Source organism: Gopherus flavomarginatus, chromosome 3 (genome assembly GCF_025201925.1).
Source record: "Gopherus flavomarginatus isolate rGopFla2 chromosome 3, rGopFla2.mat.asm, whole genome shotgun sequence".
NCBI classification, from domain to species: Eukaryota; Metazoa; Chordata; order Testudines; family Testudinidae; genus Gopherus; species Gopherus flavomarginatus.
This window is the reverse complement of record NC_066619.1, coordinates 45,326,817-45,354,500: the sequence shown is the minus strand read 5'-3', so window position 1 is coordinate 45,354,500 and position 27,684 is coordinate 45,326,817. Positions and strand designations below refer to the sequence as shown.

Here is a 27,684-nt window from a genome sequence, read left to right as displayed (position 1 = left end):
TAAAAAAAACAGAAAAAAAAAGGTAAGAAAACTAGCTATCTACTAACCAAAAAAGTAATCCCTAAAACAAATAATAAAAATAATCCAATAAATCAGTTAATATATTCTATGAATTTACAACACTGGAAAGATTTTAAAAATCCAATACATATTTCCTAAAGTAATTTATTATATTAATTGTTGCAACACTTGGGTTAAGATACAATGGAGACGTTTGCAGATGAGATGAAGTGGAGCCTACACAGTACTTCCCTCTTCCTATAAAGCACTCCCATGGCAAGCCAGCAAATATTCCAAATGATAGCTGCACAGAACTACAAGGAGTAACATTAGTTTCCCCTTTGTTAGGAGGAAGAGAAGTTGAGTGCACAGCTAGAGTTCCAGAATGAGCCAAGTAGAGATGCCCCAAGAGCTACAGAGATAAATATTTCCTCACAATTCCCAGAGCACCCATATGGTAGGAAGACCTCATTTACAGTCAACATTCAAAGCTCCCTCCTATCAAGAGAGATAAAAATACAGTTTTTTTTAAACAAAAAAAGAACATTTTTAAATTTAAAACAGTTTTTTATTTTATTTAAATCATAATAAGTTTTTCTTTTTAAAAATAAACCTGTTTAAAATGAAATCTGAATTTAATACAAAATGTTAAGGCCTAAACTTATTATACTCTCTCAAGACATTTAAACAAAAAATAAAATATGCTGTATCCATGAGTCTCTATCAAAAACTGAATTAAAGGCTGCTTTTCTATAAAGAAAGAATCTGGGGGGAAAACATCTAACTTTTGAGGTCAAGCTTTATAAATATGGCACAAGATGTCAAGTGTTGTATTAAGGGCTTGATCCTGTGGGGGATCTCAGTGCTGTGCTACTGGGTGCAAGAGACTGGCAAAGTTATGACAAGCATTGGAACTCAGCCTGTAACTCTCATGTGATCCCCTCAGGGTCATCCACTGAGCTCACCTGGGTGATTTCATACTCCTATTTTATAACTTCTCCCTTCCTGAGCTCTAATTGGCTCAGTTCTAAAAAAAAAGACTGAATATTTATGACTGCATTCACGATAGAAACTTATTCTCCGGCTCAGGGAAAAACACGGATCTGCTCAGTAACTAACTACCAGACTTTGCTTCTTCCTGGTTCTGGACACTTCAGGTAAATGGCCTTGCTATGTCTCCTTGCATGTGCACACAAATCCAATAATTTCTCAACTGTCTCCCTGTCCATAAACAAATAAAATACTGCAGTGTAAAAGGCATGTGGGTTACATGACAGAAGTCTTGGATTGTTAGTTCTTTTGTTTTTCTGGGAGCAGGGGAATTATGTAACAAGGGAGAAGGAGCACATTGTGTAACCAGAAAGGAGCAAAACTAGTGTCAAAGCAGGTCACTGTGGAAAGAAGAAGGGACAGAGTATAGCCTCTAGTGCTGATTTCGACACCTGAGATTTAGAGGAAAAAATATTGCCATGACTGCAGGTCATAGAAAGACCATATTTGGGAATACAGTCATGAAATTCCTGTATCCCTGGGTACATGCAAAAGGGTGCTGGCCAAAAGGCACTGACTCAGCCCACTAGCTCAGAGCCTGATAGCTCAGCTCCCAGTAAGGGGAAGAGATTGGAGCTGACAGGGTGGCTGATTAAAGCCCTAAAGGACAGATACTTGTGAGCTTGGTGTGGGAAGGCCTATAAAAGCTAGCAGGAAGGAAGAAGGAAGGGAGGAACAGGAAAGTGAGGGCCTGTTGCTCCCAGCTAGCTGTAAGAGCAAGCTGATCCCCATGGGGCTACCTGCCTGATAGGGAACTGTATAAAGCTGTATACATGTGGTAGTAGTAAAATACAAGGAAATAAAAGGACACTGATGTTTGAAAAAGAGTGGTCTCCCACGAATTTGTGCCATAGAGCAATGAAGAGCATATCTACAATGCAAGAGGAACACATGCCAAATGTATACAGTGCAACAAAGAGATACAAGGCCTGGACATCAGAATGAAACAGCATTAAGAAAAATGCTTCTCAGAAGGCAACAACTTTGAAGATGATGATGCAGACAAGTCTGAACCAATCTGGATCAATTGGACAGTAAATTTGTTTTTGCACCATTCTTCCAGGCTACCTATCCTTTCTAAATGCTAGTAAATGATAATTTAGATCATCATCAAATTTGTGTTTTGGGCGGATACTTATAAATTTCAAAATGTTCACATCCAAAATATAATTAGTATGATACTTTGTTGAGGGAGTATTTATCAATTTCATTTTTACTATTACTACTGGATTAAATTTTTTTAATTGCTCAATACAGTCAAACATCCTACATGAAGCTTTCCTGTTCAAAACTGAAGTTTTATTAGGCATTCATGAATTTTAACACTTGACGTTTTTTCCCAAGCTGTTTGGTATATTGCTAGAGATAAGGGTTTAAATAGATTTAGATAGTCCTTATAATTTATTCTCCCTATAAAACTGGATTTAGAATAATTATATCATTTAAACAGTGGTATAAACAGCTGCACTATGAAGAATCTGTCATTTACTCAGTGTACTGATTTAAAAAGATTGCAATGCTCAGTGAATGAGTTACCTTTTTACCATCTTTATTTCAGGGATGTTCAGATGAACATCCATTGTCTGCAAGGTCTAGAACTTTAGAGCCATCTGCTGGTGTGACCAGCATTTCTGCAACTAAATAAATATACATCAGACAGTAAATTACCTGCACACCCCTCCCCTCCCAAAAAAGCCTTTATTCATCATCCAGTAAAACCATGAATGAGTTTGTAACCACGACCAGCAAATTCCAGCAAGACTGAACAGCTGAAAAGATTGCTTAGTTTATTTAAGCAACAAATTCTCCCTTTCATCTTGTTCAGAACAAAATATTTCATTGACATGGTTCAGTCATTACAAACAGGCTATATTCCGCCTGCTAGAGCGGACATTGCTGGAAGGTTGCCAGATGCAGCATATGAGAAGGAAGTTGAACAAGGTGCAGAAAACACTGACAGAAAATTTGTTAATCCGAGTCTTGTTGTGTGGTGCAATGTACATACTGATCCAGTAATATGTGCTTGTGTGACAAGAGAAGGTGGGGCTTACACAGAAACAATTGATACATCAGGTAGTGTTAATAATGCGGAATACTTAAAAGTAGCAGCCGAAAAAGCTCTAACAACTGTGAACAAAAATTAACATTCAAGTGTGTTGCTTTGTCCTAAACAATGCTACAAATGTCTCAATTTTGAGACGAAAACTAGAAGAAGATAACGAAGGGAACCTGAAACTTAACATATGGCCACAGTGCTCATTTGACGCACATTTTAGCCAAAGGTTTAGGTACAATTCCAGGAATAAAGGAAAGTGTTAAAATTGCACAATACTTCTGTAACAACCACTTTATTTCAGCTTCACTGAAGAGAGCAGGAAGATTTCAAACTAATTCTCCACCAAGATGCACAATGGAATTCAGTGGTTGACTGTTTTGAGTTATTTATTAAGAATGGCCTATTCCGATAACAATTTGTGAAGAAAATTGTGACAAAGTAGATGGAACTATCACAACCAAAAAGTCAATATTGGATTAAAGAGAAATGTAGAAGATACGCTGAATATACTGAAACCTATTTCCATAGCCTTAGACAAACTGTAGCAAGATTGCTGCTGTATTGCTGATGCTGGTGAAATTTGGAAGGAACTTCAAGAGATATTGAAGAAATAAATACCCAACAACAAAGTTAAATTGCAGGCAGTAAAGAAGCGTATAGATCAAGCACTCACTCAACCTCATTTTCTTGCCATTACTCTCAACCTAAAATACCAGTATAGGTACCTAAATGCTGAAGACGCTAGTGCTATTACACAGGCATCCAAAAGCCACTAAAGCACTTCAACGATAAGTTTCAGGACTCGAAGTGAACCATTCATGCAGTACAGGTTTGCTGATGTTTTAAAGAAAGTCTTACCACTGAATTGCAGGAAGTCATTACTTCAACAACACGGATTTCAGGTGCTTAAGTGCTAAACCAGCTTTTGAAAGCAGTAGTACACTTTCTGTGCTACTGAAGAGATTTTCTTCATTTGGACTAATTCAAAGTTGAGAAATCGATTGGGAGGTTTTTTTGTTTTGTTTTGTTTTTTTAAACAAAGGAAAACTTGTTTCTCTTCCAGTCTATGAATAAAATCTAGGAGGGAGGGGGATGATATTTACTAGTTTTAAAAGTCTGAAGGATAGCCTAAAGTAACTTAGCAAATTGTTGTCTCATTTTCAAGAGACTTAGATAAGTAGAAACTTATGTTCCAGTCACTTTCACTTAGGCATATTTGAAAATTTTCCCAAGCTGAACTGAAATAATCAGTTTAATTCACTGACTACAGTTAATCCCTGTTCCTTTAATAAATCATTTAATTGTAAATGTGAAACATGTTTTGAGAAAAGTTTATGCGTTCAAAACATGTAAGGTGTTTTAATAAAACAAAATTCTATATGCTGTTGTGTGTTTAATTCCAGTTTCTATCCTATTGCAGCTTGACAAATCATGAGCAAAGAGTTAATTATCTAGTAAATAATATATTATTCACCATCTTCTAACATATTAAAAAGTATTACCAAGATCCGAAAATATTAAGCTACGCAATTGCTTGAAGAAACGTTTATAGTTATAGTATACTCTCCTAAGCAGTGACAAGATATACCAAATCTAGTGTAAAGGCTCTATTTAGTTGTAAACCAACATGTTTTAATGGTTATATCAGCTAATGAGAATACATCTCTCTTTAGAAAATATGAATGGAAGAGTTGATAAAAATCTAGGCTTTCTACTTGGTGATTTAAATCACCTTGGTTTAATTCTATTCATACCTCCTCGTATCCAGTGGGAAAGCATGTCCAAATGATCTCATGGAGTCTCTACTATTTTCATGTAAGGGGAGAACATGAGCTCAAGTTCTTACTGATGCTCAGCTGCCTAGTTCTTACTCACCTCAAGACAGCAATCCGATTACACAACCTGCAATTGCCAAAAACAGGCAGAAAACAGCACTTTATGCATGCCCTGATGCCTAAATCTCTCCTATTCCCCAGTTTAATGGATGGGTCATAGTGGTAAGGCAGAGTACCTGTGATTTACTAGACAAAGCTACACTTAGCAGTGTAGATATTTATTTTTCCATAAGTCTAAGTGGACATTTCCCCCTCAGTATCTTTAATTGTAAAAATCAGAGGATTTAACCACTGTAACAGAGACACTTTATACTGATGCAAAAGTTACAGGAAATATTGTCCAGAACCAACGTATTTTGTGACCAGAAGTTTGATCTGATAAAGACACCTCCCCACCATAATGGATTTCCTTCAGACATTAAAAAAAAAAAAAAAAAGAAGAAGAGTCCCTGCATACATTAAGAGCACAGAGAAAAGAGCTGGTTAAAGCCCTGCATATTCTGTTGAAAGCTTCACCTAAATCCTGCAGCCCCTGTAGTAGTAGACTGGAAATTCTACAGTAAAAGGAAGGATTTTAATAAACTAAATACAAAAATGAATGTAGTACAGTAGCCCTTCTCTTGTTTGATATTACTAAATTCTATGTTGTCTCCATTTTTGATATGCTGTGGATGTTTGTAGTGACAACTCCTCACTGCATCATAGACATTAACAAGGTCCAAGCTTGAGGTTTTGGCAATGGGGTAGAGGATCATTCAAGTGTTTGGTATATGGGGACAAGTAGAAGGCAATTAAGCTCATGGAAGAGGCACATTTTAGCAGAAATATTCACTTAATCAGCAGTGAAGTAGTAAAGGTTGATATTTAAAAAATCATCAACTTTGGAGGAGATCACATCCAAGAGTAATTTTTCAGGCTAAGACTCAGGAAGTAACAATCAATTTACACCCTGCTCAGGGTTTTCTTTGCAAGCACAAAAGCTATTTTGTTTTGAGGAAAACTGAGATTCTGGAGCACGGGATGGATTCTACAATAAATTCTTCCACAAAGGAATGAAGCATAGTGGTCATAATGCAGCAGCAACAGAAGGTTCACCTGGCTATAATGTAGCTGTGGTGGTACATACACAGACTTCTATCTTGAACAGTCCCTTGAAAGTCATCTTTTTTTGGAAAGAATAAGTGTAATGCCAACAGACCTTGGTCGTTGGTGGGCAGGATCGAATTGGGGACCTCTGGAGCGTAGTGCATGTGCCTCTACAGCATGAGCTAAAAGCCAACTGACTCTTAGTTAAGGCTGTAGAACACTCTCTAGGTGCCACTAGATGGGACTGAACACCATACCCAGAAGGTGTGTGGGTTACATAAATGTGGGAGGATTTTGTTTTTTGAAAACCCTCAAAAATTGCATCCTCCAACCTCATTCTGTGGTTGGCCTTGTGCTCTACAACCTTCAACCTCACTTCTATAACCCTTCTGTAAAAGTACCTTATACCTTTTTCTGCACATTGGACTTGATCCTACTGACAAGACCAATCTGATATGTGACTCTAGATATAGAACATCCGGCTGTCAGCCGACTACCCAGGCAAGGATTGTTCACCCAATCAATGTCACTACCATCTACAGACAGCATCTGCAGGTCATTCATTTCCATTTTATAGGAGGCACAAATAGCTTTACCACTACTGATCTTAAGTCCCATAGATTCTACAGTTTTTCACAGCTCTTCCACCACTAGCTGTAGTTGGTCCATGGTCTCTCCCAGTAAGGCAGTATCAGCCGCATACCCAAGATCCTCTAAAGATGAATCTTTAGATTTCACACGGCTTACTACTTTGGCCTCAGTCAGCTTTGTCATCAGATAGTCTATTAGAACATTAAAGAGCACAGGTGAGAGAATGCATCCCTGCTGTACTCCTGATTCTACTGAAAACGAGTCTGTAATACAACTGTTGACCCTCACACAACTAAGTGTACTGCAGTACAGTTCCTCTGCTAAGCACACTAAGCCCTCAGACACCCCATACTGGTGCAGCAGTATGCACAGTGCTGATCAAAACAATGAGTCAAAAGCAGCTGAAAAAAAAAAATCTATAAACACAAAGTAAGCTTCTTATTGTTGCTCTAGTGTGGTCAGAAAGAGTCACCTGGAATTTATCTGCTATATTTCAGCAGCAAAAATAAGTTTTCATAAATTGGCACTAAGACTGTGGTCATTCTCCTTCAACGCATTTTCCATATCAACTTTAAACTGCTTGTCCTTGCCGTCAAGGCTCAGCCTCTGCCTCATCTCTGCCTTAATTTATTACCACTTTTCTCTTCACCCAATGAAAGAATTCTGCCTCATCTTTCCTCTTCACCTCTACTTTCTCTTATCTGTGTGCATTCTTCCAGTGCTATGTATATCAAACTCCCTTCTTATCCCAGTGTGCTAAGCACCCGTCTTCTTTCAGTTCCATTCCAAAGACTCATTTAGCTCAGAAGCACTAACCTACATTAATAAAATTATCAGTTGCAAAGTTAAAAGTTTAAAGATAACGTTCCTTTGGTTCTCACAATGTATTCTAGGTCTATCGATTTAGACTGTAAGCTCACTTAGACATGGGCAGTATCTTCATCAGCACTGTGTACAGTGTTGATGGTTAAAGAGTGACAAATAATAAGAGGGGCTAAAATTGATATATACCCACTGTCTCCATCATCAATTTCCAAACAGTTCACATTTTCTTCCAGGCTTTAGAAGCATTCTAAGTTTTCAAAGGAATTGCTGATCCAGATTATAAGATCAGCCAATAACTATTTCACGCTACATGGGGCATTGGATGAGCATCTTTAAAAAAAGTAAATGAATTCATTTTACAGTAATAAGTATCAAATCAATTACACTCATTTTTAATAAGCACTGTATGTAGTACTCCAGAGCTATCTGCCATCACTGATCTGGCAAGTTACTCCTTTTCCTTACGTCTGGAAACATACTGCATAATAAAGACTGTTACATTATGGGAAGTCATGGTCCCTGACCCAAAAAGGAGTTGTGTGGGGGGGGTGACGAGGTCGCAAGGTTATTGTAGGGGGGCTTGCAGTACTGCTACCCTTACTTCTACACTGCTGCTGCCTTCAGAACTGGGCAGCTGGAGAGGTGGCTGCAGGGCAGGAGCCCAGGTCAGAAGGCAGAGCCACCGCCAGTACCAGCGTAGAAGGAAGGATGGTATAGTATGGTATTGCACTGCCATGCTTATTTCTGCGCTGCTGCCTTCAGAGTTGGGCCCTCAGTCAGCAGTCACCACTCTCCGCCACCCAGCTCTGAAGGCAGCAGTAAGGGTGGCATAGTATGGTATTGCCACCCTTACTTCTGTGCTGCTGCTGGCTGGGTGCTGCCCTCAGAGCTGGGCACCTGGCCAACAGCCGCTGCTCTCTGACCACCCAGCTCTGAAGGCAGTGGAGAAGGGTGGCAATATTGCGATCTCCCTAAAATAACCTTGTGACACCCCTTATGACAATCCCCTTAAATCAGGATCCCAATTTGATAAACACTGGTCTCCCCCATGAAATCTCTATAGTACATGGTAAAAGCACACAAAAGACCAGATTTCATGGTCCGTGACATGTTTTTCATGGCTGTGAATTTGGTAGGACCCTAACAATGGTGTATCAACCTTGTGATGCCCACAATACTCTGAGAACGGTAAAGATCTGCTATAAGAGTTATCTGTCGCTATATCCTCAGAACTGAAAAATAAAAAATAGTTTAAATGATTTGTAGCAACAGCCAAGCAGTAACACTAACGTTAAGAAGCTGGTTGGGAGTGTGAAAATAATTTAATGGAATGCAGCCAGCCTCTTCACTCTAGAATAAAGTTTTATAGTAGCATATAATCACCACCTGGTCTCCCAAAAGCAGCTAACCAGTTTCCAGGCCGCCTGGATTCATCACCCTAGATCTTCCGATGTGGATCCTTAGCAGGTGATGAAACTAACATTAAATTTATGTGTCAGTAGCACCGCGAGTACCTCCTCTGGGTCTGTCATCTGTCACCTCCCTCCTTCTGTAAAAAATCTGGGAAAATGCTGATCAGGCATCTGCTCTCAATTCCACAGAAGACAGAGAGATGTGGCTCAGTGATGAGTGCAGAGGGCTATGAAACAGGAATTCTCAAGTTCTATTCCTAGCTTCTACACAGACTCAAACCATTTTTAAAGATATTATCAGATAAAAGAGAAATTAAGATGTATAGTAAGTGAGAAGAGATGCTTTCAGGTAATATTTAAAGTAAGTGCATCAATGACTGGTAGAAAAAGGAGGGATTCTACCACATGGCAGCAGTTGCAGCAGTATAGGTTGTAGCACAAACAGTACCATTGGGAAGACTGGGAGAGTAGAAGGGGAGCCAGGAGACAGACAACTGAGAAGGAGAATAGTCAGATGAGGTTCATAACATTTAGAACTGAATCCTAAAAAAGAAAAGAAAAAGAGCCAGGAGAGCTGCTGAAAATAGTGACGTGCTCGTGTGTCTTCCAGTGCGTGACAGCAGTAGCATTGTGGAGAGCTAGGATTTAGGGAGGCCACAGAAAAGAATGGTAATAATCAAAGGAGAAGATTATATGGAAAGAAAGTTTCATCACAGGCTGAGTCAAGGTAGTGATATACATGGGAATTGTTGAGGAGGTAGCAACAGGCATATTTTCAGGTATTGGAGATGCCAGAGAGAGAGTCTGAGGTCTAAGATGACACTGAGACTACTGACAATAGAAGTAAATGGAAGGTGCTTTGAGGTCATAATGGGAGAGCCATCAAGAGAGAAGAGCCTACTTAGATCATCCAGTCCATCTCAATGTCAAGCCAAGAGAGTTCTGTAGAGTACGCTTTTTAAATATTTATTCCAGCCTAGTTTTAAAACTTGCAAGCAATGGAGTTATATTTGAGGATATACTTTCTCTATTCCAAAACCCATATTATTTCTGTCTCCTTTTTCAGACACCATGCCCAGTAATGAACAAAATGTCCCAAGCAAAGGCATGCCATTGACTTGGCATTATAACACTTATTTTCTATCAATCATTATGCATCTTCACATTTGATTTACATTTTGAACACCACTGCATGCTGACGATAAATTTTCATTGATAAGTCCACAATTATACCCATATTTTTTTAGCTAATTTTGACACCAGTAGAGTTAATCCTTTCAGATAGCATAACTTTACATTTATCAACACCGAATTTCATCTGCCATCATACTGCCCATACACCTATTTCTGTTAGGTCCTTCTGAAGTTCTCTCTAGTATCAATCACCCTAGATATTTACGTGTCTTTTGCAAATGTGTACAATTAACACATAACTGCGTAACTTTGACTTTAAAGAAAATAATTACTTCATTTTTTAAAAAAACTCTTCAGAGTTAGTACTTTGACAGTCTAGAAAACCAACTAGCACATATGGTGTACGTATGATTTGTTATTGTCAATTCCTTAAGATTCACAAAGTCCAAAAGCATGCTGACATTTCATTTTCGAAAACAGAAGTTTTTTTAAACAGAAGAACAACATTTACTAGAAACAAAATAAATGGCATAAAGAAAATAATTTATTTTGCAAATAGGTTTAAAGGTGATGTACAAGCAGAAGTTTGCAAATGCTGTTAAGTTTAGAATATACTGAATGCCCTAAATGACAAAGGTAAACCGGGAGAAGAGCTCTGTGTATCCTGAAAATGCCTGTTGGTGAAAGAGATGTCCAATAAAAAAAACAAAAACAAATTACCTCACCTACCTTATCTCTCTAGAGGTAAACATTTACTATTAGGAGTTGTAGGGGACAGCAGGTGGAGACATGCTGTCAGAATAACTTCATTTCAGAATAACTAATGATCACTACTAGTGATCTGGAGCATAGGTGTTACCCAGATGCCTGACTGCTCTTTTAAATAAATTTTCTTGACAGCATTTGGTGCTTTTCTCACCACACTAGCTACACTCTTTTTTCAGGCCTTTGACCAGTCCAACCCATGCTATGCAACATACTCATCACTTCCATTCACCAGCTTCACTCTTCTTTAAAAGACAAATGAGCTAGTTAGTACATATTTAATTTCAAATTGCTATCACACCAGCCGGCCTAGTTAGATTTAACAACTTTCCCTACCAGCCAGTGAAAATTAACCTATTACGGCCACGAGCAGCAGAAGTGGAGTACAAACTGACCTATAAGACGTTTATTCTTTCTTTTGTGGCTTAAAAGATGAGAGCTCAATATGTTCTCATTAGTATCTGCATCTACCTTGTCTGACAGACACTTGATGGTTTTTCTTCCATAAGCTTAGACAAAGGTGTCTCCTTGCAGCGGTATTGAATGCTCGAGCTCTACACTAAACCCTTAAGAAATCCACTGATGTATTGGTTAAAATGTTTGTAACAGTTTAACCCTCACTTTTTAATTTAGCAACTTAAATAACTTGAGTGTTTTGAACTGGATGAGTTCTTACAAAGCTAAATGGCTGCAAATGGGGGTCTTAACATTGTGGACAATGTTTTAAATGATCACTCTCAGAGCTATGTTCATATTTTTTCAAATTCCTGGAACAAAACCAACACACTGGGTGGAAGGTTTGGCTTCCTGCATCCAGCTGGCTACTCAGCTACTCTTCATTCCTCTCTCCACGCCAAACACACAACTATGCCACAGGCAATCTCGTACTTGTGCTACTGTAACTTCCTCCTCTTGGGTCTCCTTGCTCAATCTCCTCCAGGCCATCTGAGATACCACGCCTAAAATAGATTCTCCTGACCCCTGCCCAGTTACTCTCTCCACTGAAAACATCCATGAACTGTCTTACCTTTATCAAGTTCAGATTTCTCCTACTGTCCTTCAAGATTCTACATGTGCTATCCATGCTTATTTCTTCCAAATCCTATTTTTTTCTCCACCTAGATCTCCTTCCTCACCTCTTCCTTTGCATTTCCCATTCATCTCTGGACACTGTTTATACATATTGCTATCACATGTAAAGTCCTTTCTGGCCCTGCTGAACAAGGCAATCACCTTCTTCATTCAAATCCCTTTCTTAAACTCAATATTTCCATAAAGCATCAAGTGTTAAACCACTTAAAAACAGAAAGCACTATTCTACACCCATATGCAACATTTACTACACTAAGACCCATTCTCCTAGTCATCCAATGCATTTTGTGTCTGGATTTTGAAGGTTGAAAATTCTTTGTGGCAGTGACAGGATCAACCGACATGTTTTGTACAGTGATAAGGACACTGTTAGTAGTCCAGTTAAATATTTGAGAGAAGAAACATTAAAAAGAGAAGAATGGAAAATAAAAAAAAAGTTGAAGCAAGTTGAACCAACATAGGTTAGTTTTGTATACAATTCAGAGTATGCATCAGTGGGTATTGGAAATTAGAAATCCATAACTCATATGAAAGTACAGATGGTACAATGCCTTGTTTGAAAGTCAGTAGGCTAAATAACTGCTAGGGACCCAAATTACTTATATAACTAGAATGCTGGTGAAAAAGCCACCAATTACCAGCCATTTTTTCTCAGTTTCCGTCACTGATTTGTGTATACACAAACCAGTGGCTATTCTTTTACTCAGCAAGTTTCTAATAAGAGACAAAAAGGATACATACAGTTATGACAAGAAATTCTGCAGCAGCTTCATATTGCTAAATGGAAGTTTATAAAGAATTGAATAGGAAAATACTACAAGCAGGACAGCAGCCAGTAGGCAGTTTATTTTGTATATGCCATTGATTTTACATTGTCTTACTATTTTCAGTTTTCAATATGCTAATAATTTTTGTATTGACAATTCCTAGCTGCATCACAAGACTTGGGTAACACTGGAGGTTTTCACAGCTGGATAAGGGAGAGCTAAGCCTTTTGGCACCTGAGAGGCATAGGCTGCATGGTTGGCAGCTAGGAATGGTGGAACAGACTTTTCAGCTGAATACGTCATTGCTAAAAATATATCAAATCTTCACCTTTCAGACTTAAGAACTCACTGAGTTGCATGAGAATTCACACTTCTCAGAGCTATACTTCTAGGCTAATGTAGATTTGAGACTTTTCACCCTAACTTACACTGGTCACATCCACAGTGTCTTTGCAACCATACAGATGAGAAGCATTTTTAAAACCCTTAAATTCAATAATTTAACTTGTGGGAATGGGTCATTTCCATAGCCAAGGAACACAAGAGGACCTACTTATACTTAGGTTTATGTTGTCAACAAGGTACTTGTAGAGAATCATGAAAGAGTACTTGTCCTAATAAGAGACCAACCCAGCCCTCCAGATGGTCACAGAAAACTCTCCTAGATTAAACCCTATGTCTCATGCCCAGAGAAGATGGGGAGAACAGGGCCAATGTTTGTGAGGATACAGCCTTGGCTCCTAAACCCAGAGCTAGCAAGGCACCATGGTGGGGTGCAGTACTTACTCTATGAGGTAGTAAATTAAACTGTGCATATTTGGCAGGTGGAGGAGGTTGGAGGGTAGAAAAGAAGCAGGAGAGGAACTGTGAATTTGAATCACAATTTCTCTCAGAGCTGTTTAGCTACCAGACATCGTTTCAAGCCAGCCAAGCCCAAAAGGTGCAAACTAGTTGACTTCATACTTGTCGGTGACAACCAGCATAAAGATATAGGAAATCTAGGTTTACCCTGATTTTTCAAGTGAAAGCATCAGTCAGTTGCACTTGGAATGAGAGCAGCTGGATGCCTGAATACAGTCTTTCTGGAGTGGTGTTATTGTTTTTGTAGTAGTAATGACTGCTGTCATCAGCATTATATTTGCCAACAGAACAAAGATATCAATCACAGTACACTTCAGTGTCATGCCAGCAGTGTGTGTTTGATTTCTAACCCTGTTATTTAATTCCTTGGAACTGCAATGTATTCCATGCTCTTCCTTCCCAGAAACCAGTAACTTGCAATATTACCACTACCACTGGTAATTTTGTCTGACCCCAAAACTGTGCAAAGTTAGAAGCGTTAGGATGCTGCTATCTCTAATTTTAGAATAGAGTCCGAGGACTAATGGTGTCTTACATGGTTCCCTTATGATCTTTGCACTTAGTCATCCTTTTTAATTTAATCCTAAAAGAGACTATATTACAGACATTTGTAAGAAATCAACATTTGAGAGATTTTAAATCTTGTTAAAAGCCAGGAAATTCAGATTAAAGGTCCCAAGAGCAACCTTTAAAAGGCATATTTGCTTAGAAGTAAAGATCCTATTAATGGTGGCACATTATATGAAAACCTTCAAAATTGAAGACTTTTACAGGACCATGCTTTCAAATTAGAAATCTGTCCATAAAGAGATACATTCCTACCTACCACTATAGCCTTAACTCCAAGCTTCCCAATTTGTATAGTTTTGGTTTTTTTTTGTTTTTTTTTTGGTGCTTGGCAACTCTGTCAACACACTCTTCTGTTTGTGCCCTTCACGGAGGTAAAGATTATGTCAGTATCATATCACAGAGTTAAAGAGGAAAAAAAACACTTATTCCTTTACTCTACCACCAAGACAATGAACCCCCCACACATAGTGGATTGGAAACTAGAGCTAGGAGTCTGAAACCCAAGCTGCATCATGAAGAATAACAGCTTCAGTCTGTTGGTTTTGCAAGTTTATTCATTCTTTCAACAACATCTGAACCAGACATTTTTGATCTTTGAGGGTAAGAGAGAAAGGAAAAAAAATATTTTTGAAAGAAATGCATAATGAAGCATGCACACTTACTTTTGCAGTTCACTTCAAGTCTCATCCTAATTCTCCACTAGTTGCTGCTAATTCAATCACATCTTTCATTATATGAAACACAAAGTCTATAAATGAGCATGTCCTTTAGATTTAAATAAAATAAATAATAATATCTGATCAACAGAAACTGTCCTGTCTACTTACATATTTCAAAACTTCTTTACATATACACAATTTGAGATACATTGGAAGCTATAGTTACAAGATTAATATTTGACCAAGGTGATCTGGACAGTTATTTTACACAGATATCTGTAATCCACTTTTACAAACACTAAATCAGTACGTTTTTCTCCCTATGCATTACTGTACCACAGATAGATAAGAAACAATTCTGATTTAAAAAAAAAAAAAAAAGATTAGCCACAAGGTTCAACATTAAGTTGCAGTGCTGAATAAAGGTAAAGCAGATAATTTTTGATGGACCTACTATTATAAGAAGGAATTTTTTTTTAAATGTGTAACTTTCTGTGCTCGCCTTTATATTACTTGTTGTCTTGGCTCCTTAGGGTGTGTGTAAACTGCCAAAACCCACAGATGGCATAAACATGGCCATACTGGGTGAGACTACAGGTCCATCTAACACAGTCTTCAGACAGTGGCTAATGCCAGGTGCTTCAGAGTGAATGAACAGAACAGGTAATTATCAAGTGATGCATCCTCTGTCACCCATTCCCACCTTCTGGCAAATAGAGGCTAGGGATACTCAACCTGGGCTGCTGGGCCATTTAACTGCTATGTAGATGTTCCGGCTCAGGCTGGAGACAGGCTCTAGGACCCTGCAAGGTGGGAGGGTCCCAGAGCTCAGGCTACAGCCAGAGCCAAAACGTCTCCACAGCAATTTAACAGCCCCACAGCCTGAGTCAGCTGGTGCTGGCCAGTCATAGGTTTTTAATTGCAGTGTAGACTTTCCCTATGACTTTTGAGTTGTTCTTTTTAATAAATAAATAAATAAATAAATAAATAAATAACATTTAGCCAGTAGTGGTGCATTCTGCTTCTAATACAAGTGACTAATATTGCACTAAGCAGTCATGCTGGTTTGTTTTCATCCTTTTTTAAGTGGATTGTATATTAAAGCTATTCATAAGAACCGGTGGTAATTCCATTATCATTTGCAAGCCATAAAAAGACACACTCAGCAGCCCGCTAATCTATTTTGAAATGACATGTTAACAATGAGATATGCAATGCAGCAGTGTCTGTAGTCTTAGCCACAGTTTTCATTTATTATGTATTTGAAAGACATCCCAACAATAAAACCACTTGCAAATAATCCTCTGGTATCCACCATGTTTGTCTTGAGATATTAAGGGTGAAATCCTGGGCACACTGAAGTGACAGGGAGTTTTGCTATTGACTTTAGCAGAGCTAGGATTTCACCCTTAGGCACAGTTTTCGTCCTGATCTAGCTATACTACTGTACCAAAAAAAAAATAATAATAATAAATTGGTGCGACCCCTAGAGCTACAGTTATACCAATATGAAACCAGATCCATGCTGGGGGGCAGATCATACCAATTTCACTGTGTTTATCTCTAAACTAACAGTTGATTAATACAAAAGTTTTTTTTGGGGGGGGGGGAAGATGGGGGATGGTCTAATGTGTCTAACAAACCTATAACATGCTCCAGTTTTATTAGGGAGCAGGATTGGGAGAGAAAGAGGTCTTCAGCCCAATCTACTCCATGCCTACGTGCTGAAAAGCTGCAAAAACAGTTTTAATCTTCTCATGCCTGTTTCAAGGCCATAAAAAACACATGCTTTAAGTGTGTGGAGTTCCCGACCACATTACTTCCTCAGGTAGTAGTCTATGAACTATTTAGTATTAAGAACAAACACAAACTGGACTCTTTCTAGGCATTTATACCTCACTCATCTAGTACATACACTTTGGGGTGTACATCTGGGTACATCTGTAACAAGAGTTCTTGTTACTACACTCCACCCCTGCCAGAGGAAAGGGTATGATTTTTTTAAGTGTTAAAGTATTTAAGTGGAAAAGCAGTGGCAATGAAAATTATTTTGTCCTGAAAGTGCCAAGGTCTGCGGCTTTTGTGTAAGGGAGTTTCAAGATCACGAATGCATTACCAAAAAGCTCTGCCCTCATACTTATAAGCAATATTTCCAACTTCTGTAGGAGACCACTACTGATGAGAAAAGCTGGTTCTTGAGTGAGCCTGAATCCAGCACATTAGGTAGCTTGGAAAAAAAAATCAGGATAAGAATCTTAAATTTGATGTAGTGTCCAACAGGGGACATCATATCCTAGCTGGCTGTTTAGTATAAGGTCTCGTTTGTGGTGTGTGAAGGTTTCTAGTATTGTCAAATATTGTTTACTACTCAGTTAACATAGTCTGGAAGAAGAAATATAAAGGGCAGACAATCTCTGAATTGCTTTAAAAAAAAGAAAAAAAAGTGAAAGTGACATTTCTTTTCTCTGTTTTATAAATCCCTCATATGGATATTTAAGTTGTCTAGCATGTATCTCTATGCTGTGAGCCCAAACAAAATGGTTCAGCACAATTCAATGTAGATTTTACAACATCGATTGTAAGTTTCCCTTTAAGACTAGAGTCTGTTGGGGTGGGGAGAGAGGCAGAGGGATTGACTGAGACTTAGGCTACATCTACATTGGCAACTGAATGACAAAACTTCTGTCTTTCAGAGATGTTAAACCTCCCACCCCCCCCAAAAAGTTTTGCCGCAAAACGCACCAGTGTGAACAGCGCATTGTCCTGCCGACAACGCAAGTGCAGCTTGTTGGTAGTGGAAGTTTTTTGTCGGCTCTACAGCTGCTACGCTGCATGACTTTTAGTGGCACAGCTGCAGCGACATAACCATGTTGCTAAAAGCTGTGCAGTGTAGCCATAGCCTAAGTGTAACAACTTGCCTGTTTAAGGGTTTTTCCCAAAGTGCATTAAGCTACTATGCACTAAGGCAGTAAGAGTGTTCACATGGGGAATTATTGCACATTAGCTACTCCACGCTAACTGCAGGGTCTCCCTCCTCCCTCCCCCATGAGGCTAAACCCTTGGTATATTATCTCAGAGACAGAGTCCCACACAATTAAAGAAAAATCCACTTTTTAAAGAAGATTTAAAGAGACCATACATATATATTTGCTAAAAATTGGAGTGTTAGCTAGATGCCTGAGACTCAGACCACATGTAGATGAGTCAAAATTAGGGTAATCAATCAACTAGAAATATGCATTCTGCCAGGTGTCTAGAAAGAGCCCTGGCATGCACTACTTCAAGTACTCATGTGGAACTTCTGTTTCAGTTAAGCGAATAGTATCTGTGGAATAAGTACACACATACTACTTTCTACAACATGCCCTAGTTGATGAGAAAGCCTTGCTATCCTGACTGTGCAATCTCCTAGCAATTTTTTCAAGTGCTAGTGCATGCAAAAACATACATGTGTTAATGTCTGCAGCTACACCCAAGGACTGGAGGCTGACAAGTGTCATAACTGTCATTAGAAAAAAAAGAAAACAAAGATAGCAATTACTGTAATTTTTTGATCATTCAGCAAGGGTAAATAAAAGGCAAAGTGGTTAACAATTTCTTTGTATTTTCAATAAATATTTGACAAAGTCCTGCAAAAAGGCTATTAAGGGAATTAATAATTTGCCGGGGGCCTGAAGGATGTTCACCAGTTCACTGCTGCTGTATAAATTTGTAGTCATTGCTACCTACCCAAGCCATATGAAAGAAAGAGTTGACAAACATCCAGAATTGTTCTGGAGTCTCCAGGAATTAAAGATTCATTTTTAATTAAAGATTATGTCATGATGAAACCTTCAGTCCAGAAATACATCCAGCCAAAACTGGTAACCCTAATGAAAGAAGAAGATTACAGGGCAAAGGTAGTGTAATAAACCAGGATCTTATCCAGGAAAGTACAAGAGTAGCCAAGATCAGTTTTCACTTTGCAAAGTTAACAGCTGTTGCCCAAGTTCTTCATAGCAGAACTGGTATTTAAATATATTTTTCAATTATCTTTAAAAAGGGGGTGAACAACAAATTGGCAGACCTTCTAGATGAAAAGCTGTCTTCACTAAGTTAAAACAAAGAAGGTCAACAAGCAGCAAAATTGCAAGTGAAATTCTGTGTTAAACAATAAAAGGTAATAGTCATGAGTAGTGTAAACTATTCCTTCTAATGGGACTTGGATTGAAATTACCCTGCAGACGCTCAGGAAACAGACAGTGAGTGAATGACTGGAGATATAGAAATTTGTATACAAGGAGAGATCAAGAATATTAGAACTGTTTAGTGAGATGAATCAGAGTGGGGATAATGAAAAGGTACAAACTAATGAATGTTACAGACAAAACTAGATCAGGCATTTCTATTTACCTTTTCTTACATTACAAAAGCAAAAGGGACATTCAATGACACTGAAATGCAACAAACTGAAGACTGAAAAAAGGAATACTTTACACAGTGCATAGTTAAGCTATTTGCCACAAGATGCTGAGGCTATGAATTCAAGAGCTTAGAAGGATAATATTTATAGTGTCAGTAAGAACATCCAGTTACATTAGATATGACTAAAACAGAAAGCTTCTTTTTTGAACAGTTTACTCCACAATTGTCTATATGCGGTTTCTTGTGTCTATCTCTGAAGCATCTGGTACGAAGCGCTGAAATAGGTATAACACTGGTGTGGCCTGGTACCAGTTTGTATGTTCATAGGTTGAGTGAGAGGTGTGTAGAAAAACAGCACCTATTAAGTATTAGATATGTTGATAAAATAGATGCAACCCTGCCTAAATGTTTGAATTACCAACTGCCTCACTGCTTCTATCAGAGTAGCCATGCACTCTTGTAAATTGACTCTAAAGGATTAAACTTCAAGAGTTTACAGTCATTCACTTTGCATACCACTTGAATTCATTTTGAATAGAAGCTTGAAGAAAAAGCCATGATCGAGATAACTTTAGAAATTGTTGTGTTACAGTTGCTATATCTTACATTAGAAAAAGCATCTACACAAATATCACAGAGTACCCTCTAACACAAAAAAGGACTTCAGACCCATGAAGGGGACTGATACTTCATGCTATGTGCTTTTCAACACTAGTAAAATTGCCCATTCTCAACAGTGGATTCAGCTGAATCTTCGCTAAACATGGTACCCATGCATTCACTGTGAAACCTGTCAGGAACAGATAAGTGTAGACACGGCTATACAGCAATAGTCTTAGCAATGGTTAATATCAGCATTTCTGATCTGATTGTACCCATTCCTTTACAAGGAAATCTGCAGAGAGAATAGTACAGCTTCTGAGTTAATACATTTCTCTACATTATCTAGCATGCACTCTCTCTGAAGACAGTCATTCTTCAGATGAAGATCTGCTAGTGATTTGCTGCTGAAATTACTCAGTTAGAGACCTACTCTCTGGGAAGCCATTTTTGTAGTCTCTCCTCCTCTCTCTATACTCCAAAAGCCCCTCACATTTTATATATTTGTAATAAATATTTACAGAAACTTCCACCTCCTCTACTAGAAGAGGTAATTTGCACTGGTTAATTAACAAAAAATAACCAAACACACTTGAATTTCTCCGCAATGGTGAAATATTCTGTTTATGTTGGCTAGCTTTTATTTTCAGAAATGATAAAGTTGTGAAGGGGTCAGGAACTCATTACTTTTTACTACAGAACAGTGAAAACATGGGTATTGGGCAGAACTCGTGTGTGTGTGTGTGTACACACACACACACATATTCAGGTAGCATTAAGTATGTTCATATTTTTCAGTGCTCTGTGAAGGACAAAGTACATTTTCCGTTCATATGTGGAGTAAGATCAACTAACCAAGTTCTTAGAAAAACTATTAAGAGCAGACTTTAGTAGTATTTTGAAAGACTTCCAAAAGCAACAATTCCTACACCTGAATTAAAACTGCACTAAGGTCTATACAGCATTTATATTCTATGAAGACCCCACAATCATTTAGCCACTTGTATCACAAGGAGTTACCTACATTACTGCTTGCTTGAATACATCTTCTATGTATGTAGCTTGCTGCAAATGAAAAGTGAGTTGGGTTGTTGTCTGGTGGGTGAGTGGAAAAGAAGAGAGAAAGCAAGAATATAACATATAGCCTATGAACAAGAGAGGTGCATCACTGGGATCTAAAAGGTTATCAGTCTATTCATCCTATGCCACTAGATAAGATTAGTCTACTCCAGAACTACATACCAGAACATATTCAGAACTACCTAAAGCCCCGCAACTAGCTGCTGAAAAAACTGGAGGAGATTTAAAATGCCCATTTAACTGTCCTTGAGGAGAAATGCACTTTTCACTTTCCAGTGAAATGAATGAGACACTGAAGAACCATATATGAATGAGACACTGAAGAACCATAACTTGTCTTGAGTCACATTTCTGTTTGAAATGCTGGCCTTACTATTGTATAAAGTTAGTATAATTACAAAACGTTAGGGGAAAAAAAGTGATTTTTTGAGGTTTACTCTGTGCATATGACAACATTTTCTTTATAATCCACACTACTGTTTCCTGTGTATAGTGAATTAGTCAAATATCCCCCACTGATGTTCCGTGCAAAGAATAAGGATAAAGATAAAGATAGAGAGAGATCATATGATTTTTCCATTATATTTGGTAGGGGCTGCCCAACTAAGTGTGCTGCTTGGGATGACTTCAAGACTTATTAAAATTCCAGTTGGCCATGAGAAAAGATTTCTGGAATGGCTAAGTCACTTCATAGCCTAAATGACTTAAAATTTACCCCACCTCTCTACTTTACAAGTTCTGATTTACACAGAATAATTAGTGGCCAGTGGTTTTCCAATACAGAGAACACTCTATAAAAGCTGGGAAAACTATACATTAGATCTAATTTATCTTTGGTAGGGAACCTGGAAGAGGAGCTAGAACAAATGTTTCCTTTCCTGGTACCTACTGTTAAGTCAATGTAACAAGCTATACTTTAAACTATGGTTCAACTCTGAAAGTGACTAAAAATGTCACTGAAAGTTTTCAAGTTTCTCTCAGTCTGGGATCTGAAAGTCAAGCTGGGTTATCTTCTTCTTCTGTGTCAGCATCAGAAAGAGAATTCTGCAAACCAAGTTGTGACCAATGAAACCCACACAACTCTGTCATCTTCAGTGGATTTGCATAGGTTACTAAATGTAATTTATTAATAATAGAATGCAAATCGCTTTCTTAGCTGATCTGGCCCTGCAAAGCCAAGAGGTTTGTCACAATGCAAGTAGGTATGACTAGAGTCACACAAGGAAATGATCATTCAGTATAGAGATGCCATTTTCATTCACTTTTCAGAGTAAAAATTAAAAATGTAAACATGAAATAGATGGTAGCCAAGTCTGGAAAGGGCAGAAACACCAATTTGATGTTTTTCTAGCTATCATTTCATGTCTTGTTGCTGAAATATTCCCTAGTTCCCTACTCAACCTGTTAGCAGAAACCTGTTATAGAAATAACAGTGTCCTTTAATACAACTCCTGGTGCCCCATCCAAGTCCATAGTGCTGAGAGACCAAAGACTATATCACATGGCCACAAAAGCATTCATTCTACTAAAGTTAAAATGAAATTTCTACATACCAGACTTCCTGTACCTTTTCTTATTGACAACAGAATTTAAAAGCTCGTTTGTTCTGCATTTCATGTGGGACCTATGTATTTTGCTTATAACTTGTGAACCACCTGGAAACCCAGTTCCTTTTTATGTTCCTCTTGACAAGTCCATTTCTTAGTATGAAATCCTTACCCCATGATGCCCAATCGAGACTTGCACCAAAGTTGCTCTATAGACGATTCCCAGAGGATTTTCCTCGCCTCTCCACCACACTGTTGGTTCTCTACCCCTCTGGTCCGACGTTCCCTTGGCGATGCTGACACGAGTCTGGGTCACCACGTTTCCCGACTGAATATCCCAGGCGTTTCAGAGAAATCCAAGTGGCCCCGCGCCCCTATTAGCAGGGCTTATGCGCTGCCCTAGCGGGTCAGCGCCTCCCACAATCGGAGTCCATAGGCATGTGCGGTTGTAGCCAAAGAAATCACAATCCTCTTTGGAAGGAGAAGGAGCCGAGGCGTCCTAAGGAAGAAGCCCGAGACGGGTTTCTCCCATATCCTCTCGCAGCACGGTTTTCGCCTGTATCTCCAGCCCGCTGCCAGTGGAGATGGCCTCGGAGGTAGCAGCAGACAGCAAATCTCCTCCCCACAGCCAGCCAGCCTCTCCTTGCGCGGGGAGAACGGGAGACGCTCGCCTCTCACGGGAGCGAGGGACCCTGCAGCAGCGTTTATCCCTCGGGTAAGCAAAGCCCCAGGGCAGCGCGAGCTCGGGGTATGTCAGGTGCAGCGCGGGATGCGGCCGGCGTTATGCGCAGCGGTGGCCGCCGCCTCTCCCTCTAACACCCCCGCCGGCGGCAGCAGCAGCAGGATGGGGGGTATCGATTCATTTTCCCGAGCAGCAGGCGGAGGCGGAGCGAGCCGTTTCACCGGCGCTGGCATGAGGCTCCCAGAGAGCGGCGGCAGCAGCAGCTATGGGGGAGCACCAGTGGCACGTCCCCCGCAGAGAGAGGCCCCCCTACCGGCCGTGGAGACGCGGGGCGCCGCTCCCTCTTCCAGCGGGGACGGGTCCTTTCAGTCACGCCTCATCCTGCAGCGAGCGGGCGAGCATCTTTCTCCGGGCTCGGAGAGGCGGATCAATCACCGAGAGCGGCAGCGGGGGAGGGGAGCGGCAGCGCCCCCCACTCCCCTGTGCCGCAGGGGCACGGTACAGACCAAGGGTCGGAGCCGCGCGGGACTCCCGCTCCCTGGCCCCGCACACGGCAGCGAGATCCCAGTGTCGTGGCTGGGAGCTCAATGTCGGGCTGTACCCGGCTGCTCCAGCGCCGCCAGCTCCCCGCGCACCTCCCCCCTCCCTCACACCCGCCCCCGCTCCGCTCCGCTCCTTCTTTGCCTGCCTAGCTCCCGGGAAGAGGCGCTGCTTGCCCCGGCCCCCTCGTCTCTCTCTCCCACCCCTCGGGCACTGGACGAGGCGCTTGTTCTGTCCGCAAGACCGCAGCGACTTAGCGGTCCCGGCTGTGCACTTGCCCCGCCTCCTCCCCGCGGCCGGGCACCCTACAGTCCCCAGCAGGCTGCGCCGCGCGCTCCCTCCCTGTGCTCTGCAGCCCCGTCGCTCCCCACAGCGGCACCTGCTCGCTCTGTCTCCATCCTCCGCTTGGGGACCTTTAAATAGGAGACGTCAGCGCGTTCCCCTACGCACCAACGTCACACACAGCTCCCGGCGCTGACGTCATCAGGGTGCGGGGGATGATGTCAAAGTGTTCCACGCCGCCGGAAGCGTTTCTATATTAGGGAATGGAACAGGAGAAGTAGAGGGAAATCTCGGCTACCGCCCACTTCAGTGAGTGATCTTCCCGAGAGTACTGGCTGTGCCTTGTCCTAGCGCATCCATCTCCCACCTCCTCTGCCCACCTCACTGATTCTGCTCAGAACATCGGGTGTTCAGAAAATGGGAAGAAATCTGGAGTCTGCTGATTCTTGTTTCCAAAGTCGCAAACTGTACCATCAAAATAGTGAACAAGTCCAGCTCCCTCTTACCCTCCCAGAAAATAAAAATCCAGACCCAGATGTATCTCAGAGAATAAACACTACAAAAACTTGGAGTCTCTGAGACCTAGCCAAATTTTGGTTTCCCTCTCTACCGCCTTAAATTCCATAGCCTGGATAGAGAACAGTTATAGCTGGATCTTTGCAATTTTTGGCCTAAAACCCCAAAATGTATAAACTAAATATAAAATAAGTATATATCTACATCATCACCATAAAAAAAAATCCAGAACCTGATGGATTGCAGCCCAATCCAGTGCCTGCCTTTCTGCCAATTTTAAATTCCAATTTGGGTTTTTTGGTGTTCATCCTATCAAAATTTAACAGCTCCCACTGCACCAAAAAAATCCTGATCCTGTTGCAAATTGGCACACTGGCACCATAAAGATATATATCTAGCCCTTAGATCCAGCTACTTTTACAAATCCCAAACCTCCACATTCTACCAGGTAAATTCAGAAATTCAGCACCTTCTCCAGTTTTACTGCAAAAATCTAGATCCTCATGCACTCCTGCTTAGTAGCATTGCAAAGACACAGCCAGCACCTAGAGTTTTCCAGATCCTACTATTTTTGGCCCACTCCTCCAACTGTATTGCCAAAATAGATAACATGTTGCTGCTGCTACTAGACCGGAAATTGCCAGGCTCTATCAGAGACTGGTGCTAGTTTAATGTAAAATCATTTATCTGGCATCTGATTCTTTGGAGGTCCAGCAAATTTTTGTACCTAAAATCTCTAAATTCTAATGCAGAAATAGAGATCAAGGGCAGCTGATCCTTTACAAAGCTAGAATATTGAGGCAGTTACATCAAAAAGAGTCTCAGTCTGTGGTCTGCTTTCCAGCTCATAATTAGACACCCAAGAATTCTTTAAATATTTTCCCCATATAAGAAATCTAGTTACCATAGGGACAGTATGCAATCATAAATGGGAGGGGAGATATCCATGAAACACTCAAATTGTCTGCCTATATGTAAAAGTCTGATTAGCCTTGAGTTATACCATTGGGGTACATAGGGTACTGCCTCACTGAGAAAAATGACCTCTCATGTCCCTTCCAACCCTGATATTCTATGAAATCCAGAGGGGAACAACTACATAGTGTCCTGAGAACCAGAGCTGTGAGCAGGTTGAGAGCAGAGAAAGACTGAGCCATCTCCAGACCACCACCACTTGGGACATTGGGAAGCTGTCTCATTCTGTATCATTTTCTGGATGCTTCAGTTGAGAGCATGGGTCTGATTTACAGATGTGCTCAGCACTCACAGCTGCAACTGAAATCACTGAGAGATATGCTTTGACCAGATGAAGTGCTATGTAATACTAAGTACTCTGAAAAATCAGGGTCTGGGGGTCCCAGATTAGGCACTCAATATTTGTGAGTACTTTTGACCTTAATCTTCCTCTGTCTCAGTTCCCCACCTGTAAAATGGGGATAATAATCTGTTGTATCACAGGAGTGTTAGGATATAAATTAATGTTTGTGAAACACTGAGATACTGTAGTGGTAAGAGCCAGAGAAAAGCCCATGAGGAAATCAGTTAGTGTATTCTGAACAAGGTTTGAATACTGTGCAGTAAATAAAGCATAGGGCACAACACTGAACAATGAGGAGAAAACAAAATATTGAATAACTGCTCATTAAATGAACATTGTCTATTCTGTGCATTGAATGAGGCAGGGATCCTGTGTGACAAATAATATATAATTAAGAACTGTATCATAATACATAATCACAAAGCAGCTGAATTAGGATTACACAGGCAACCTTAATTGTGTTTTTTCCTAGTTTTTGAGTGCTTGATTTTTGCAACCATTGTAATGTTCTTTTAACTTGTTTTTGTGCAATATTTATATGCAAGCCAGGATCTGAATGAGCTCTCCCCTTCATGTCCAATTGAAGAAACGGTCAGTTATGAAAAACAGGGGGAGGTGGCCATTAATTTGAAAAATAAATCTTCAAAAGTAGTCTGTGCACAAGGTTTCAGTTAATTTAATGTAGGAAGTTTGAAGCAGACCTCCCAACAGTTCCAGGTTTTGCAGAACTGTCCTGGGTGAAGCAGGTCCTGTCCCATAGAGCTGGCTGGGCTTGGCTCTCAATTCTGGGCATTGAGTCCTGGCTCCTGGCACATAGGGTTGCACTACCACTCAAGTCTAGCCCCTCCACAAATAGAGATGGCGAGGTGGACAGGCTATATGTGAGTGAGTGGACCACGTAGGCAGCACCTGACAACCCCTCTGGCCTCCTGCTCCTTGCGGGCAGCACCCATCCTGCTTTAGCCACTTCAGATGTTGTGAAGTATGTCATTGTGGCTGCATTATTCTATTAAGAAAGTTCAGGACCAAAAAAGGAACACTTCACGTGACCAGATACTAAAACACAATATTTACAGGTGGGAAGGAACACAAGCCAAAATAGGGGAAAAAACAGGTTAAAGAATAATTAGATGAGTTAGATCAGTGGTTCTCAGCAAGGGGTATGTGTACCCCTGGGGGTACATAGGTTTTCCATGGGTACTCAATTCATCTAGATCAGTGTTTCTCAACGTGGGGGTTGTGACCCCGGGGGTGTGTGTGTGTGTGTCACAGGACAGGTTTAGGGGGGGTCGCAAGTGCTGGGCCAGGCTTACAGGGTGGCAAGCAGGGCAGTTGCCCAGGGCTGCCTGTCACAGAGGTTAATTATATGCTTCAGTACTAGGTGGTGGGAATAAGGCCTCCGATAAAGGCTCACATGTGAAAAAACAGGCTCAAGTATTACACCGAAATGTAAGTACAATATTTATACTGCAATCGATTTATTTTATAATTACATGGTAAAAATGAGAACTTAAGCAATTCTTCAGTAATAGGGTGCTATGACATTTTTTGTATTTTTACGTCTGATTTTGTAAGCAAGTACTTTTTAAGTGAGGTGAAACTTGGGGTACAAGACAAATCAGATTACTGAAAGGTAATCTGAAAAGTTGAGAACCACTGACCTATATGTATTCAAGTTGGCAGGGCCTGATGAAATTCATCCTACGGTACTTAAGGAAGTAACTTAAGCAATCCATAACCATTACTGATTATTTTTGAGAACACATGGAGGAATGGCAAGGTCCCAGAGGAGAGATGGGCAAACATAGTACTTACCTTTAAATACAGGAACAAAGAGGAATTATAGACCAGTCAACCTAACTTCAACACCTGGAAAGATACTGGAACTAATTATTAAACAATCAGTTTGTGAGCACCTAGAGAATAATAGCATTATAAGGAACATCTAACAAGGATGTCAAGAACAAATCATGCCAAACCAGCCTAATATCCTTCTTTGACAGGGTTACTAG

General features: G+C 40.2%; 1 protein-coding gene across 2 annotated transcripts in view; it reads right to left on the bottom strand.

The window, feature by feature from the left end:
* The window catches only part of HOMER1 (homer scaffold protein 1), a 152,421-nt gene extending 128,451 nt beyond the window's left edge, over positions 1-23,970 (bottom strand). The window contains exon 1 of one of the 2 annotated variants that reach the window (XM_050947069.1): positions 23,936-23,970. Coding sequence is in view for 1 of the 2 variants with exons in the window: in XM_050947068.1 (XP_050803025.1) it covers positions 22,507-22,511 (5 nt within the window). In the remaining variant the exon portion in view is untranslated. Of the gene's footprint in view, positions 1-22,506; positions 23,641-23,935 lie in introns of those variants that run through there. The other variant, XM_050947068.1, reaches the window with a different exon arrangement.
* Positions 23,971-27,684: the final 3,714 nt, after the last annotated feature.